Source organism: Carcharhinus amblyrhynchos, chromosome 25 (assembly GCF_965287045.1).
Source record: "Carcharhinus amblyrhynchos chromosome 25, sCarAmb.v2.hapA, whole genome shotgun sequence".
In the NCBI taxonomy this organism is placed as follows: Eukaryota; Metazoa; Chordata; class Chondrichthyes; order Carcharhiniformes; family Carcharhinidae; genus Carcharhinus; species Carcharhinus amblyrhynchos.
In genome coordinates this window covers 39,729,544-39,748,499 of record NC_137348.1, presented here as the reverse complement: position 1 = coordinate 39,748,499, position 18,956 = coordinate 39,729,544, and the positions used below count along the sequence as shown (strand labels likewise).

General features: G+C 44.3%; 1 protein-coding gene across 2 annotated transcripts in view; it reads left to right on the top strand.

The window, feature by feature from the left end:
- The window catches only part of pnpla7b (patatin-like phospholipase domain containing 7b), a 309,370-nt gene that overhangs the window by 58,137 nt on the left and 232,277 nt on the right, over nucleotides 1–18,956 (top strand). For both annotated transcript variants that reach the window (XM_080212442.1, XM_080212443.1), the window contains 2 exons: nucleotides 50–130; nucleotides 7,424–7,580. In XM_080212442.1, coding sequence (XP_080068568.1) covers nucleotides 50–130; nucleotides 7,424–7,580 — 238 coding nt within the window. The remainder of the gene's footprint in view (nucleotides 1–49; nucleotides 131–7,423; nucleotides 7,581–18,956) is intronic.

Here is an 18,956-nt window from a genome sequence, read left to right as displayed (position 1 = left end):
GTAACGTTGACGTAGTCCTGTGAGTAACAGTGCTTTCTCTCCTTCTCAGATAATCATGGTGCGCTTACAGAGAGTGACCTTCCTGGCTTTACACAACTATCTGGGCCTGACCAAGGAACTGTTCAATTCGGTATGTGTCAAAAATGGGAAAGATAAATGATCTTTGAATACCCAACTCTAAAATGCAAATCAGTTATGGGGGAATTTCACCAGCATGTCATTTTGAGATGCTGAATCTTGTGTAGCTAGCTAACTGCCATATTAACAGTTAGTTACTGTATTGAATTGTTGCCTTGTGACTCTTATCACAGCTTGAGGGACAACTATTATCACTGCTTGTTGACTCATAATTGGAATTAGAGAAAACAATCTAGACAACCAGAGCAAAGGGTTTTTTAATTATTTCATCACATTCATGCCAAATCAGAGGAATGATTTCCAGCAACTTAAAACCGTCAGAGCTAAGTTGTTTAATTTGGAACAGAAGGGACTGAGTCCTTATGTAACAGATACACTGTTACCCAAACCAAATGAACGTTGGAAAGAGTTAGTGACCATAGAACCTGCTAGTCTACAAAAGACCAAAAACTAATTTAGTCTGTTGTCTTCCTTCTGGTAGTCGCATGATGCTATAATGAAGCAATCACAGCCATTAATCCCCATCAATTAGTCTACAGCAGACGCAAACATGATGTGAGGAAAAAGCCCTAGTGGTCGAGAGCTGATAGAACCATGGTCACTTGTTGCTCCCAAGCAAATAATCTGCACGTAGCATCCTGAAATCTAGTTTGCCTTTGAATCAATCATCACCAACTGCAGCCTCCCTACGGAATCTGCTCCGTAAAATAAGCACTGAAATAAAGTTCCCACAGATTAGTGATGGGTCAAAGTTTCCAGCAGCAGCAAATAAGTCAGTTAGACTTTGTTCTTGCTGGTTTAATTTCCATGAGCTTTTGCACAGCATGTTGGTGTAAGTGGATGATGGGAACAGTATGGCATGTTCGCCAGGGCACCTGGTTCTATTTGACCACAGAAATTGTGTTTCTTCTTCATCATCATTGTCTTCCTCTCCATCTTCCTCTTCTGCTTCCTCCTGTTTTTTGGCTCTGACCCACAAGCTCCACCATGAGTGGGGCAAGGAAGCAGGTCCTGAACCCAAAGAGAAAATGTTGGAAAATCTCAGCAGGTCTGGCAGCATTTGTAAAGAGAGAAAAGAGCTGACGTTTCGAGTCCAGATAACCCTTTTTCTCCTTACCGATGCTGCCAGACCTGCTGAGATTTTCTCTTTTTGGTTTCAGATTCGGTAATTTGCTTTTGGGCAGATTCCAATCCATCCCAGCTGGAACAGGGATCAAACTTTCTGTGACTGACATCAAACTGATCCACACCAGCCATCCGACCGACCACCAAGGAGTCCCAAATTGCTGTTGCAACTTGCACTTCTGCATGCATGTTGTTTTCTGGAGCTATGGATAGTGCTGGGAGATATTTGGAATCTTTCCATCACACTGGGCTGATCAGGAATCTCTTCCACTCTTACTGTCTGTCATTGGATTATGTTGGAAGTTTACAAGTTGGTGATTAACCTGGTTGGCTGAATTTGACTGCCTCTTCCTTGCCCATCAAGTCCTGGAGCTTCTGCCTCTGAGGTAGAGATGCTACTTCATCCAGCTGAAAAATTGTCACTGAACAACGCAGAATCTGAATCGGAAGCTAGAACGTTGAATGCGTTGTCAAATCTGGCACAGAGGGCAAAAGAAAGATCAGATTGAGGGAAAGAGTAAAAGAGAGATTTCTAAAAATTATTGTATGTCTCCAAATAATAAAAAGCTGAAGGAAAGTGATTCCACACTAAGTAAAAGTTAATTTTCACTGCCAGATAAGTTTGTATGTTGAATGAAATGGACAAGTCCTAACATTGCTTGGCAAAGTGTATGGTGTCAAACTTTGACCCAGTCCAACGCCGGCATCTCCACGTCAAACTTTGATCCGTTACTAATCTGTGGGAACTTTATTTCAGCGCTTACTTTACGGAGCAGATTCCTTAGGGAGACTGCAGTTGGTGATGATTCATTCAAAGGAAAACTAGATTTCAGAAAGGAAGCTTGCTGGTTGTTACATGAAGATTATTTGCTTGGGAGCAACAAGTGACCTTGGGGCCCGTGGTTCTCATGTCATTCTGCACACCCGAATGGGGAGCCAGATGGCGAGATGCTGTTTATCCACACCTTAAAGTTAGAAAAGGAGAACATCACAGTAGTGCAGAGGGAGGACAAGATGGAAGAGATAGGGATTGAGTCACTGTGGGTGGAGTTGAGAAATAAAAAGGGAGAGATTACGTTGCTGGGGGTGTACTATAGGCCACCCAACAGCCCGAGGTCAGTGGAGGAAGGCATTTGCAGGGGCATTTTGGATAGGTGCGGGAAGAATAGGGTGGTTGTAGTGGGTGACTTTAATCTACCTGGAGTGAATTGGAGGGGGCCTAGAGCTGGGGGTACGGAGGGAGAGGAGTTTGTGAAATGTGTTTTGGAAGGGTCTCTAGAGCAGTATGTAACTAGCCCGACTAGGGGAGGGGCTATACTGGATTTAGTGTTGGGTAATGAGCCGGGGCAGGTGGGTGAGGTAGAGGTAGGTGAACATGTGGCTAACAGTGACCACAAGTCAGTCTACTTTAGGATAAAAATGGAAAGGGATGAGTGCCGGCCGAACGGGAGTGTGCTGAACTGGGGAAAGGCAAGCTATAGCAGGATTAGGAGGGAGCTGCAGGACACTGATTGGGAGGGACTGTTAGCTGGAAAGTCCACGGTTGGCATTGGGAGGCTTTTAAGGGCAAAATGAAATGGTTGCAGGGGAGGTATGTTCTGGTTAAGTCGAAGGATGGGAAAGGTAGGATTAGAGAGCCGTGGATTACAGGGGGTATTGAAGACTTGGTCAGGAAGAAGAGGGAGGCGTATGTTAGATCGAAACAACTGGGTACGGAGAGTGCGCTGGAGGAATATAGAGAGAGTAGGAGGGAGCTAAAAAGGGGAATTAGAAGGGCGAAGAGAGGGCATGAAATGGCTTTGGCTGGTAGGATTAAGGAAAATCCAAAGGCATTTTATTCCTATATTAGGAGCAAGAGAGTAGTTAGAGGGAAAATTGGTCCTCTTAGGGACAAAAGTGGGGAGTTATGTATTGAGTCGGAGGGAATGGGGGAGCTCCTGAATGAATACTTTGCGTTGGGATTCACGAAGGAGAGGGGTTCGGAATCGTGCGGTCTCTTGGAGGGAGCTGAGGATCAGTTGCAGGAAATATCTATTATGAGGGAGGAAGTGCTAGGGCTTTTAGGTAGCGTAAGGACGGACAAAGCTCCGGGGCCTGATGGTATTTATCCCAGGCTGCTTAGGGAGGTGTAAGATGAAATTGCTGGGCCTCTGGTGCAAATCTTTGTCTCTTCTTTGGACACAGGTGAGGTCCCAGAAGACTGGAGGGTAGCAAATGTGGTACCGCTGTTTAAAAAGGGTAGTAGAGATAACCCTGGAAGTTATAGACCGGTGAGTTTGACATCAGTGGTAGGGAAATTAATGGAAAAAATACTTAGGGGTAGGATGTATGAGCATTTGGAGCGTTGCGATCTGATTAGGGATACGCAACATGGCTTTGTTAGAGGGAGGTCTTGCCTTATGAATCTGGTGGAATTCTTTGAGGAGGTGACAAAAACAGTTGACGATGGGAGAGCCGTTGATGTCATCTATATGGATTTCATTAAGGCGTTTGACAAAGTCCCTCATGGTAGGCTGGTAGAAAAGGTTAAGGCGCATGGGATACGAGGTCAGGTAGCTAGGTGGATTGAGAACTGGCTGGGCAATAGGAGACAGAGGGTAGTAGTGGAGGGGACTTTGTCCGGCTGGAGGCCAGTGACCAGTGGTGTGCCGCAGGGCTCAGTACTGGGACCTCTCCTCTTTGTAGTCTACATAAATGACTTGGAAGAGAGCGTAGGTGGTGTGATCAGCAAGTTTGCTGATGACACCAAGATGGCAGGGTTGGCGGGTACTGAAGTGGAATGTCAGGTGATACAGCAGGATATAGATAGGTTGGTGCATTGGGCAGATAGGTGGCAGATGGAATTTAATCCTGACAAATGCGAGGTGATGCATTTTGGAAGGAATAATGCAGAGAGGAGCTATGTGATAAAAGGTAGACCGATTAGGAGTATAGACATACAGAGGGACCTGGGAGTGCAGGTTCACAAATCCATGAAGGTTGCGACACAAGTGGAGAAGGTTGTTAGGAAGGCTTATGGAATGCTAGCCTTTATAGGAAGGGGTATAGAGTATAAAAGCTGCTGTCTAATGCTTCAGTTGTATAGAACGTTGGTTAGACCGCATTTGGAGTACTGCGTCCAGTTCTGGTCACCTTACTACCGGAAGGACGTGGAGGCTCTGGAGAGGGTTCAGAGGAGGTTTACCAGGATGTTGCCTGGCATGGAGGGGCTGGGGTACGAGGAAAGGTTGGAGAAACTGGGACTTTTCTCCTTGGAAAGACGGAGGTTGAGGGGGGACATGATAGAGGCATATAAGATACTGAAGGGAATAGATAGAGTCAGTAGTGAGAGACTGTTCCCTAGACTGGGTACAAATACGAGAGGTCATGATTTAAGGGTGAGGGGGGAGAAGTATAATTTGGATGTGAGAGGAAGGTTCTTTACGCAGAGAGTTGTGGGGGTATGGAACGTGCTACCGAGGAGGGTGGTGGAGGCAGGAACGTTGGACTCGTTTAAGGTTCAGTTAGATAGACGCATGAGTGAAACGAGGATGGAGGGTGATAGTAGGGGCTATTAAATAAGGTCAGAACCTCGGGAGACACCGGAAAGGTAGGCTTGTGATTAACGTTTTTGTCTTTTATTCCGCAGGTGGAGGTCCACCTCGTTGTCAAACGAGGGGCATGCACACGGTGGGTCGTGCGTGGGCTGCTCTTGGAGGTTCCGGGAGTGGCCTAGTACTTCGTGTCGGTGTGTGTGCTTGATCGTGGACCGGTAGATGGGCGCCGCAACAGCTCGGTGACTAGCACTGTTAGCTGTGCAGATACATGGATTTGGGCCTGTGTCTGTGGGAGTTTGTGCATTCTCCCTGTGGTTGCGTGGGTTTCCTCCGGGTGCTCCGGTTTCCTCCCACACCCCAAAGATGTGCTCTTAGGCTGATTGGTTTACCAAATTGACACTATTCTCCCCTGAATCTGGCTAAGTTAGGGGTTCCATTCGTGGACACGCAGGGTAGAATAGGTGTAGGGTGATGCGGCGGCGCGGGCTCGTTGGGCCGAAGGGCCTGTTTCCCGTGCTGGGTTGTTCTTTGTTGTTTGTTGTTTAAAGAGGAACACATGTCAGACAATAACTTTCAGATGGCCGTGTTTACTTATCCACCTATGTTAGCTTGATGTTGCTGCCTGATTTGAACATAGGTGACAGTGCGGGGTGTTAACACACACTGTTGTTTCTGCAGTACGTTCTTGCCTGTTGAATTCAAACGGAGGCAATGTCCTCTGCTTCTATTGTTCTGAGCAAGGTGAAATAGCTCATCATGGTCGAGATTACCTAGTCTCTGCTGAATCCTAATAACAGCAATCATATCACCACTCAACCTTCTGTTATTCCATTGAGAACATGCTCAATTTACATGATTACTCTTCAATCCAATTCTGCCTTCCTCTCAATCATTCTGGTTGCCCTCTCCTGTAGCATTTCATTAGCTGCGCAATCCTTTTTTGTAATGCAGTGAACAGAACTGCACACGATATTTTTAAGTGTGGTTGCAATAATGATTTATAAAGTCCCATTAGCTTCTGAGCAAGCTACTGATGTACAGGTTCCATGGAAAATGTTGGGTTGATGAATTTGATCCCCAAATCAGCAGCAGTGAAGTGCACAGAATTTGATGAAATTGAAACGTAATTTGAACTGTTCAGTCAATGTAAAGTAGTGGTTTTTCCTTCGAGGGCAGCTGCCAAAAAATGTGAACCAAAAGCAAAATTCTGCAGATGCTGGAAAACAGGCAATGCCAGAGATTCTCAGCAGGTTGAGCTGTTTCTGGCCGTAGCCCGCCATTATCAACCCTTCCTCGGAGCAGAAGGATGTTACAGCTGAACGGTAGTTAAAAAGAAACCGAATGTAAGAGGAGAAGCAAAGAGAATGTACAAGAAGCAACAAGACAGGCACATGCACATATGTACACACGTGTGCTCATGCTCGCGCACACAGGAAAGTATGTAAAATGAGCTCTGAAGATGAGGAAATGGTTAAATGTCAAATACGGTATATACAGGAAGCACAATGAGAGAAATTGAAGTGATAAAGGACATATAGAGAACTGTGGGGAATAATCATGCATGCACACCTCAGTGAAGCAGTTTGCATGCTGGGAGTGTCTAGAAGATTTGAGCTGCAATGGTGAATCACAGTGTTCTTTATCTATCTATAAATTTATCTATAAATTCAACTTTCCACTGATCCCAAATCTATTTAATGTCCAGATGCATTGCTAATCGTTTCCACCTATTAATTCTGGCGCCCTAGGCTGCACAGCGCGTTTAACACAGTTCAGGAAGGTGGATGGGACAGATGGAATAAATGTGTTAAATGAGTTGGAAGCTATGATTCACGGTTCAGATGAGACTGGGGGCAAAATACTTTGTGCAATTAACTCACATCAACCAGAAGTAGAAATTCATTAATCTCTGAAATGTTAATTTTTTTAAAATTTAACTTGTGACTCCTTAATACAATTGATCTGTTTAATACTTTTGTAGTAATCCAGCAGCACTGGGAACTGCCACCCATCAGAACTGAGCAGGGCTAAAAACACCTCAACATTCCTCTTCAGAAAAGCACAGCACTGAAGCAACGTGCAGCCCAACATAAATCCTGCTTATGTTTTGTTTCCTGCTTTCTCTCAGCCTCTTAGTTTTGAATAACAATGGGGGCTTCAAGTGAAGGAATTTTGGCGAGCGACTGAGGTCCGACTACTGATCTCAGTGGCTGAAGCAAATACATTAGTCCGGGATAGATTCTACCTTGAGTTTAGGATGTGAAAAGCCATCGTCTGATCCATTAAATCTCTCAAACACAGGAAGAGCTGAGAATCTGATTCAGTTAATCTGTTGAAAAATATTTGTATTGGATGATATTTCCTAAGACTACTCATGAGGAAATATCCTAACTTCCCTCCTATTCACTTACCAGCTAATATAGTGAGTTACTAAAATTAGGTGTCAGGTATTGATTTCTGGGGACATCATGAGTGCATCACCTACACGTTCTGGAAGTGAGGAACCAAGCTTGATGCCTATGCTCTACCACCTTACTTACGTTCATTGCGTGCACTGAGAAATTTCTCTATTGTGAATGTGCAAATCGTGGGTTAATTGTGATTCTGGTAAATGTTTATTACAGGAGAGCCAGGCTATCCCCTTGGTGTCCATGTCTGGCATCACCCCGTCCAGCCCCAGTAAAGTGGTCAAGCGACAGCATGCGCTCTCAGGGATGGATGAAGATCAATTTGAGAAGGTGAACAGAGGTGTTGATGTTCCAGTGCACAGTTTGGAAACAGGTACAAATCCTACCCCCTCCTTCTAAAAGCCAATGTTCAAATTGCTTTGTGCGCAATGCAACAGTGACTGTTGTTCTATCAATTTGAAATGCAGTGGCATAGCGGTATTATCACTGGACTAGTAATCCAGAGTCCAAGGATCTGGTTTCAAATCCCTCTGTGGCGGATTCAGAAATAGAATTCAATTTGAATTCTGTTAAAATCTGGAATGAAGAGACTAATGATGACCATGAAACCATTGCCGATTGTTGTAAAAACCTCCCTGATTCACTAATGTCTCTTAGGGAAGGAAATCTGCCATCCTTACCTGGTCTGGCCTACATGCAACTCCAGAGCCACCGCAATGTGGCTGACTCCTGAGTGCCCTCTGAAATGGCCTAACAAGCCACTCCCTTCAATATTGGGATGGGCAACAAATGCTGACCCTGCTCATGTTGACATTCCATAAAATAATTTTTCGAAGTGTGAAATAGTAGCAGTTTTGCAAACGCAGAGCTTCAAAAAGAATGACATTGGGGAAAAAAAATACACCAATGATTGCCTTTCGGTGAGTTATTCCATGGTAAGGTTAATGTATTCCTTTTCATGGTATCCATTAACTGGGGTAGGGGCTTATGGAATGACTTGTATAAAGATCACTTTGTTCGTGTTGAAGTTGAACATTTGCAGATGTGCTGGGCACCAAGATCCTGTTTGGGGTCCTGGTGCTTCACAGCAGCCAACAATCCAGTATGATCATGAGAAAATAGCAGACATATTTCTGTTTCCTTGACTCTCTCTCACACACAAAGCAAGTGCATGGCTGAGCTTGATATCCAAGCAGCATTGTAACTATGTTCTTAGCGAATCTTGCATTCAGAACTATTGATCAGATTGAAGTTTGGAATGAGTAGGATCCAGTTCACTAATTCTAAATTCTTCTGCAGACTGACGTACTTGGCGATTTTTAACCAGATGGAAATCTTAAAAACCAGAATGATTTGCTGACAATACAAAGATAGTTGGGAAATCAGGTTGTGAGGAGGAAATAGAGTTTGCAAACGATATGTATTTTTTCAGTGAGTGGGCAAATACTTGGCAGATGGAATATAATGTGGGAAAATGTGAGGTTATTCACTTTGGCAGGAAGAATAGAAAAGCAGAATATTATTTAAAGGGAGAAAGGTTGCAAAATTCTCCAAATAGAAAGATCAGGATGTCGTTGTACAGTTCATGATGCACAACTTGGCATTCGAGGACAGCAAGCAATTAGGAAGGCAAATGACTGTTGGCCTTTATTGCAAGCATAATAATGTTGAAGTCCTGCTCCAGCTGCAGCGGATGTTGGTGAGACCACACCTGGAGTACTGAGCAGAGTTTTGCCTCCTTGCTTAAGGAGGTGTTTGGTTTCATTGTAGGTAGTTCAGAAGATGTTCACCAAGTTCGTTGTTGGAATAAAGGGTTTTGCCTTGAGGAAGGATTGAGCAGGTTGGGCTTATACTGATTGGAGTTTAGAAGAATGAGAGGTGATCTTATTGAAACATATGGTTCTGAAGGGGTTTGACGCGTTAAATGCTGAGAGGCTGTTCCCCCTTTAGGGAATCAAAACTAAGCAACGCAATTTAAAAATAAAAAGTCTCTCCTCCCTTTTAAGACAAAGGTTCGGAATTTGTTAGAATCATAGAATCCCTATAGTGCAGGAGGTGGCCATTCAGCCCATCAAGTCTGCACTGACAACAATCCAACCCAGGCGCCAATCCCATAACCCCATGTATTTACCCTGCTATTCCCTCTGACACGAAGAGGCAATTTATCATGGCCAATCAACCTAATCTGCACATCTTTAGAGTGTGGGGGGAAACTGGAGCACCTGGAGGAAACCCATGCAGAAACTGGGAGAAAACTCCAAACAGATAGTCACCCAAGGCCGGAATTGAACCCAGGTTTCTGGTGCTGTGAGGCAGCAACACCAGCCACTGTGTGCTGTGGAAGGTTGGGAATATTTGGAATTCTCTTGCTAGGTCATTCAGTGTATTCAAGGCTGAGATGAAGAGAGTTTTGATCCTCAAAGGGTTCGAAGGTTATGGGGGTGAGGGGGGTGGTGGTGGGCACAGACAGGAAAGGAACATTGAAACCATGATAAAATCAACCACAATCTTATTGAATGGATGGAACTGCTTGAGGGATGGCAGGATCTACTTGGTTTCTTGTTCTGAAACATTCCCTGGTGAACTCATTGCGAGCTGGCACCAATTGAGGGGAAATCCTGAGCCTCTGTGAATTTCTTTACAGTGACTTTGTAAAATCTACAAATAGCTGCACGTGCATGGTGTCTGGAGCAGTCAGAGCTCTGGAGAGTTAACCCATTAGGGCATCCAGCTAGGAGAAAAGAGTGGTCCATTGGTTAGAGATCCAGTATTCTCAATACTCTGTTCTACTGTTGCACCTTTAAGAGGTTCATTGTTTATTGAGCTTTTATTTAATGTGAAAGAAGGATCGAGTTGACCAGTGAGTGTTGGTCAGGAATATCTCTACAGCCCTTTTCTTTCTGTTGTACCTTCAGGTTAACTAACTGCCCTTGATTGTGTGATTGCTGAGATGCAATAGGGAAGCTCTATCCTGCCCACTTGTTATGTCTCAATGCTGAAGTTGCAGCTGTCTTCCCTTCCTAGAGTCAGTATGTGTGGCTGACGGGCAGAAACACCAGTCAGTGTACATTTACTGCTCAAGAATGTATGATTATTTGGGAAGATTAACCAATGTACTTGTTCCAGGCCGTGTTTGCCCACCACAATCAGCCTTTCTCCTCTTTCACTCAAAATCCCTCATCTATTAAAATTGAACTTTCTCTCACAGTTTCTGCTTTCAAACTGTGGCATATGCAGGTCAGAGGCTCAGCAACTGTACAGTTCTTATACCCAGTACTCCTGGAATAGACTGATCCCTGCTGGCGTTATGACACCCTGACATTTTCAAATTGATTGATACATCAGGATTTATTGCACAAATGTCTGTCTTGGACAACCCTGACTGACACTGAAAGGTTGGTAGTCAGGCCCACCTGCAGGAGTCCGGACTCGCTGTTGATTCACTTGTCCACACTTTGTACTCCTTTCATCAATTTAAGGCTGGAAGGAGTGAGATGGTTTTTCATTGTCGCTCCTCCCTGTAAGCCCTGAGGCAGGTACTTTGTTTTATTTAATCTTTCAATCCATAATCTGTATTGCAGTCAGAATCAATGCGCCATCCACTTCAGACTGCATTGACAGAAAATGTCTCGTTCTTAAATTGTTTATAAAATAAATTGAACCACGACCCTGACAGTAGTTTATATCTTTGGTTCTGACTTTGTAAACTCATTTTTTAAAAAATGAGTTCCTTCTCCCCTCTGTGTGTGCGCGTGTGTGCGCGCGTGCGTGCCTGTGGATATATAAGGCAACATTAAGAAGACAAATTTTTCAATTCCAGCTTTTTATTAATTGCATTTAAATTCCACTCGCCGCTGTGGTGGGATTTGAGCCCCTGCATGTCAGCATGGGCCTCTGGATTGCTAGTATCACGATGCCACCGTGTGTGTCTCTGTAGAGATCAACTGTTGTGGAGCTATGAACTTCCCCAGATGGACAGGAGTCTTTTGGTCTCCATCAGTGAACATAATCTGAATGAAGCCATCAGGACAGTTTCCCTATCAGCCCCTTTAATATTCTCACTGAGTGGCTGTTGAAGCAAGAGAAACGTGGAATAAAGTTTATTTATTAGTGTCACAAGTAGGTTTACATTAACACTGCAATGAAGTTATTCTGAAGATCCCCTAGTCACCACACTCCAGTGCCTGTTTGGGTACACTGAGGGAGAATTTAGCATGGCCAATGCACCTAACCAGCACGTCTTGGGACTATGGGAGGGAACCGGAGCACCCGGAGGAAACCCACATCGATGTGGGGAGAATGTGCAGGCTCTGCAAAGACAGTGATCCAACTGGGAGTCAAACCCAAGTCCCTGGCGCTGAGAGGCAACAGTGCTAACCACCGTGCCGCCCACAATACAAATACCTGTTCAACTCATTGAGCTTGTTCTCCCCATCAATCTCTCAATTTCCTGAATTATCAACCATTGTTAGACTCTGAGTAAACCCTCAGGGCTTACATGGGGAATCCCGAATTGATCTTCCTGAGGGATTTGTGGAATATGAGTTCCCCTGGTGATTGGCGAATGCCTAACCAGGTGGAACTCCTACCTTGAGCCCTTGATGAGGCAGAGCGGCTCCAGTGATCTATCGCCCCGCATGGGATTTGTGTACACGTACCACGGGGTTGTGGTTTAACTTTTGCTTTGATAAGTAAAACGCTGTTCCTTTCCAGTTGGCTTCCTGAGTTATCACGCAGCGATGTAATCTGTGAGAAACTGGTACAAAACTTTGACTTTATCTCCAAAGCTAATGGAATAAAACTGGAGAGTATTCAATGCTGTCACAGGTCCCGATATGTGACCTTGCACGGTCACTTTGTTTTCTACTGATGGTGGTTAAAGGGAAGGTTTAGTTGGAGTGTTCAATGATAAGTGGTTTTGATAGAGTAAATAAAGAGAAATACTTCCTCTGGGCGGGTGAGTCAGTAACTCGGGGAAACAGTTGAGATAAAGAACTGGAGGTGGTGAGCATTTCTTGCACAGAGAGATTTTATGACCTAGAATGCAGTGCCTGAAAGGTGCTGAAAGTAATTCAGCAACAACTTTTCCAAAGTGCATTGTGTAAGTGTTAGAAAAGGAAGCGTTTACAGGGTGATGGCCCTAACTGGACCACAGTTCAAGGAGCTGGCACAGACACAATGGGCTGAATGACCTGTTTAGCTGTATGCTATTGAGTCTACAAATTTCAATATCCAGGTCATGCAAGTGGTTGTGATCCATGTAGAGGGTGGGTTACATTGCTATGTGCAATACAGTAACCTCCAGTTCCATTGCAAGATGAACTGTATTACACTGATACCTGCTGTAAAAGTAGAAGCATCTGGAAGTACGGAACAGGGCCTATTAGCAGTTTAGAAGGAAGGCGCCAAGTTAATATTTTGAGTTGAGAACACTTCGTGAATCTAAGATTTCTGAGGAAAGATCTATGGGTGGCACAGTGCTTAGCACTGCTGCCTCACAATGCCAGGGACCTGGGTTCAATTCCCGGCTTGGGTCACTGTCTGTGCGGAGTTTGCACATTCTCCACGTGTCTGCGTGGGTTTCTTCTGGGTTCTCCCGTTTCCTCCCACATTCTGAAAGACGTGTTGGTTAGCTACATTGATCCGGACAGGTGCCGGAATGTGGTGACTAGGGCAATTTTGCAGTAACTTCATTGCAGTGTTAATCTAAGTCTTGTGACTAAAAAATAATCTTTAATTTTACGGGAAGCATTAATCTGTCTCTTCACTTTTTCAAGAAACTGATGGGTATGTTTTCAGTTTATCCACATCCCTGACTTTTTGAAGAGGTTAATTGATTACACAACTGATTTGGATCAGAGCTCATTCCATATTTAAATATAAAAATTTGCCAGACTTGATTGAAGCTTTTTAATTTTGTTCTTTTGACATTTTGGCAGCTGGAAAGGCCAGTAGACCTGACACAGTGAGGGTGCTGACCTAGTCTTGAAGCTGCAGCACCTTTTGGGGTAATGATAATATCGTCACTATGTTAATGTAGCCCCCAAACAGCCAGCGTGAGTCAAGTTCTCAGTTGAATGCTAAATGGTGTTTCTGATCTCTAAATTTAAATGCAAATGTGTGAATCAACGGAAGAGCAGGGAGCGCCTCAGTGATTGACAAAAAATGCAATTGCTGGAAATTTGAAATTAAGCAGAAATGGTAAAAGTACTCAGTTCCGTTGTCAAGCAAAATAATAAAAGCAAGGGCTAATGTTTAATAAAACAGGAGCAGGGAGAGTTCTTTCACGCCTCGAGCCTGTTTTGTCAATCAGTTAGGTCATGACTGACTTGTTGCTTTATCCCTCCGTTGACCCAATCTCAACACTGACCTCGGGCAGGATATGGAATGCACTAGGATAGGGACTCTGAGTAGAATCAGCAGTGTGTCACCTGAAACATTAATTCCTCAGTCCGCCCTATATATTTCCAGCAGCCAGTACCAGCAACAAGTTTCACTAAGTATGCGAAACAAAAAAAAGTGTGAAATTGCATAACTAATTTTTATACAGGAAACACCTTTGTGTCAACAGTCTGTGAAATTTTTATACTGTGGGGTGGGCGGTGCAAAAGCAAAAAGATTGATGCACCTGGTTTTCATCTCAGCTCTGTTCTAACCTCTTATTATTCTAACCTTTCCTCGGCGTACACTGCTTTAGATTGAGGTAGATAGTTCACAATCCTTTAGTATACACACAACTATAAAACTTGTAATAATGTCGCAAAATGTCCTATGTTGCTTCATGGAACACAGTCCAACAAATATTAATATTGATGCTGAGCCAAAGGAGGAGTTATCTAGTGACTTGGTCAAACAGCTATCTGGTTCCTTCAGCAGACAATCCTGTGCAATCACATTGTCTGTGATTTGCACTGTCGACTCTTTTGCCTCCCCTGCTTCATTTCCTAGCTTTAATCCATCCCAGTGTCTCCATTTCTTTGGTGCATTCAACCTCCTTTGAAATGCAGCCAGGTACAAGGTAAATCAAATATACATAGAACTATAGAATCCTTACAGTGTAGAATGAGGCTATTTGGCCCACCGAGTCTGCACCAACTCTCTAAAAGAGCATCTTGCCCGGGGCCAGCCCATCGTCCTATCCCTGTAACCCTGAACATTTACTGTGGCTAATCCGCCAAACCTACACATCTTTGGACACTAAGGGGCAATTTAGCATGGCTAATTCACCTAACCTGCACATCTTTGGTCTGTGGGAGGAAACTGGAGCCTCTAGAGGAAACCCACGCAGACACGGGGGGGCGGAGAAGAGAATGTGCAGATTCCACACGTTTACCCAAAGCCAGAATCAAACCTACATCCCTGGTGTTGAGGCAGTAGTGCGAACCACTGTGCCCACTTGTCTAGCTCTTCCATCAAGGTGTCACAGAAGAGCCTGTACTCGTTGGAGTTTAGAATGCTGAGGGGAATCTTATAGAGACTTACAAGATAATGAAGGGACTGGATAGGGTAGAGGTAGAGAGATCCTTTCCGCTTAGAAAGGAAACCAGAACTAGAGGGCACAGCCTCAAGATAAGTGGGGGGGCGGGGGGGGGTGCAGCTTCGAACAGAGTTGAGGAGGAACTTCTTCACTCAAAGGGCGGTGAATCTCTGAAATTCTTTTCCCATTGAAGTGGTGGAGGCTACCTCGCTGAATATGTTTAAGTCACGGGTAGATAAATTTCTGATAGACAAGGGAATTAAGGGTTATGGGGAGCAGGCAGGAATGTGGAACTGATCCACTTCAGATCAGCCATGATCTTATTGAATGGCAGGGCAGGTTCGAAGGGCTGGATGGCCTACTCCTCCTATTTCTTATGTTCTTAAGAGCAGAATTTAAAACATGGGGTACTCCCTGACCACTTGTACCCTTTGACAGTAAGATTAAGAAAACAGGATTGCAACGCAGTGATCTGCCTCAGGGTGGATTACTGTTGCACCTAATGGGAATGATTTCCAAAAGTACCTGTACTAAAATAGGCCACAGTCTCCAAATGAGCACTGCATTCTAGTGCATTTGTCAGCCTCTTTGGGTTCAATGACTCCTCCATAGCACAGTAACTACGCTCCTCTGCCTCTCAACAACACTTTATCCCTGGGGAATCTCCTGATACTGCTCGGTAGTGTGCAATCAGGTGGGGGTAAAGTGTATACATTTGTACTGAAATTCCCCATTTGTCACCATCACCTACAATATCTTCAGCCATTGAATTTAAGAGAAAAGTTACATTTTACGTCAAGGAAGTGGGACTGACTGGATTGCTCTTCAGAGATTTGGCATGGACTCAATGGGCTGAATAGCCTCCTCCTGTGCTGCCAAGACGTTATGAATTTATGACACAAAAACAGAAAATACTGAAAAATCTCAGCAGATCTGGAGAAGGGTCATCCAGACTCGAAATGTTGGCTCCGTTCTCTCCCCACAGATGCTGTTAGACCTGCTGAGATTTTCCAGCATTTTCTATCTTTGTTTGATTCCAGCATCATACTTTACTTTTATCTGTGAATTTATGACTCTGATAACAATTCTAATGCTGAAATGTGCTTCCTGACACAAGAGTCGCACCATATTTGCAGAGTTTTCTAATGGAGGAGCAAGTAAGTGCTGTGGTAGCTACTAATCCGACAGGAATATGCATATTAAAGATATCCTTTCTACCAAAACCTTCGGTCAATCACTTGCATTATCCCAGAGCTTCCTCATAGAAAGAGCCTCATTCCCCATTGTTAATGTTAAATACTTTAGCATATGCCTTGAGTGCGATTTGAGAAATAACTCTGTCACTGAATCACTACTTATTGTGTTGACCTTTGACTAATGTGTGCAGTGATAGGAAATATTACTATTCAAAAGCCGTGTGTGCGTGGGTTTCCTCCAGGTACTCTGGTTTCTGCCCACAGTCCAAAGATGTGCAGGTTAGATGGATTGGCCGTGCTGAATTGTCCCTTAGTGCCCAAAGATGTGTAGGTTAGGTGGAATAGCCACGGTAAGTGCGCAGGGGTTACAGGAATAGGGCGGAGAAGTGGTCCTGGGCAAATGGTGCAGACTCGGTGGGCCACATGGTCTCCTTCTGCACTGTAGGGATTCTAAACAGTTAAGTTTATTTATTAGTCACAAGTAAGGCTTACATATGAAATTCCCCTAATTGCCAGTTCCGGCGCCTATTTGGGTCAGTTCACCTAACCAGCACGTCTTTTGCGCTGTGGGAGGAAACTGGAGCACCCGGAGGAAACCCAAGCAGACACGAGGAGAACATGCAAACTCCGCACAGACAGTGATCCAAGCCAGGACTCGAACCCGGGACCCTGGTGCTGTGAGGCAACAGTGCTAACCACTGTGTCACTGTGCGTGGCAATTAAACCCTTTAAAAAAAAACCCATCCAAACCCCAGCACAAGAAGAAATATGATTGCAGCAGACAGTGAGTAAAAGACTCAAACCCCAAGAGAGACAGACCTACAGCTCCTTTGAAAAAAGATGAAAAGAAAATTGATTGACCTTTCTGAGACTAAAAGCATTGCAGATGCAGGCTAAGACAGGGATTGGGAGCCTGGACAGCAATGAACACAGACCAGACTACTCTGGTTCTATGTATATTTGATTTAGCAAATATACCTGGCTGCAACCCTTCCCAATAACAGCTGAATGCAAATCCATTTATCATCCAGCATTTCTGCTTGCTGTACTGTTCATGTGAACAAAGCAAACAGGCACACAATGCCTTGAAATAGAGGTGTTTTGTTCATGTAAGTACTCAGTGGATACAGTGGCATTTCTTATAACAATGCCAGCAAGAATAGCATCCTTTTAAATCATTCACATTACAAGTAGCAATGCTATTTTGTTTCTGACTGGTTTATGACCAATCCTGAGAAATGTATTATTTTGTTTGACACAACACGAGTTATGACTGCAGCAGTTCCCTTGAGGGAAGTAGTCTCTGTTTAGTGTCAGCAGTTTTTACTCTTTAGACACCGGGTATATTAATTTTTATTTATAATTGCAGACAATAGCCTTAGGAGCACACAATTTATCCTTGATAGTCTGAAGAGACATTGCTCAATTTTACAATAATAGAAACAAATTGCAGATTGAAATGTAACTCAGAGTTTCAGGTTGTCAGAATGCATAATGTGAATAAATTATATTGGGAAATCGAATCTAAGAATTTGAATGATTTTTATATGGAATAACTTAGGAGGTGGAATCTAACCTAGGGATTCAGATGGATCATTTGTAGCATAATGGATAGCTGGGAGTGAGTTGCAGGCTGCAATCTAATAGAGGGTTTCCAATGGATTATGTACAAAATATCTATATTTGAGAGCGAGTTGCTGGTTCAGTTGGTTTTAAGGGCAATCTGGATTGCCCTTATTGCCTTTGGAATGCCCTGGATTCCAAGATGGGGAAGACACCTGAAACGTACTCTAGTTTGTCTTGCATGATGAAACTGAGCCGGTGGCCAGAATGTACCATTCATCAGTGTTCTAATTTCCTTGGTGAGAGCTGATCATAGTAGTGTGTGTTTATCACTTGGAAAATCAAAAGCTGATTACATAAGGACATAAGAAATAGGAGCAGGAGTAGGCCATCTAGCCCTTCGAGCCTGCCCCGCCATTCAATAAGATCATGGCTGATCTGTCGTGGCTCAGTTCCACTTTCCCGCCCTCTCCCCATAACCCTTAATCCCCTCTCTTATCAAGAACCCATCAACCCGCTTCTTAAAAATATTTAGCGAGGCAGCCTCCACCACTTCAACGGGCAGAGAATTCCAGAGATTCACCACCCTTTGAGTGAAGAAGTTCCTCCTCAACTCCGTTCTAAACCGCCTCCCCTTTATCTTGAGGCTGTGCCCCCTAGTCCTACTGTCTTTTTTGAGCGGGAAGAGTCTCTCCACCTCTATCCTATCCATCCCATTCATCATCTTATACGTCTCAATGAGATCTCCCCTCATTCTTCTAAACTCTAACGAGTACAAGCCTAGTTTATTCAGCCTCTCCTCATAGCTCAACCCCCTCAACTCCGGTATCAGCCTAGTAAACCTCCTCTGCACTCCCTCCGCACTCCCTCCAAGGCCAAAATATCCTTGCGCAGGTGTGGCGCCCAAAACTGCACACAGTACTCCAGCTGCGGCCTCACCAATGCCCTGTACAGCTGCAGCAAGACCTCCCTACTTTTATATTCAATCCCCCTCGCTATGAAGGCCAGCATCCCATTCGCCTTCCTGACCACCTGCTGCACCTGCAGGCTGGGTTTTTGCGACTCATGCACAAGGACCCCGAGGTCCCTCTGCACCGTCGCCTGCTGCAGTTTTTCGCCCTGTAAGTAATAGTCCTTCCTACCATTCTTCCTACCAAAGTGGACCACCTCACACTTGCCAACATTAAATTCCATTTGCCATTTCCTGGCCCATTCGCCCAGCCTATCTAGATCCTTCTGCATTACCCAGGACAATATACGATAAGTTTACTACAGCGACAGGTTGAACTTATACAGGGCCTTTCATAAGAACTTAATCAAAATCGGATACCAAGCCATGTAGGGAGATATAGGGCCAATAACCAAAAGCTTGGTCACGTGTAGGTTTTAAGGAACTTCTTAGAGGATGGAAGAAGCCGAGAGGATAAGGGGGGGGCACTCCAGGAGCTCAGAGGGTTGTGGGGCTAGAGGAAATTACAGTGATGGGGAGGGGTGAGGCCAAGGAGATTGGAAA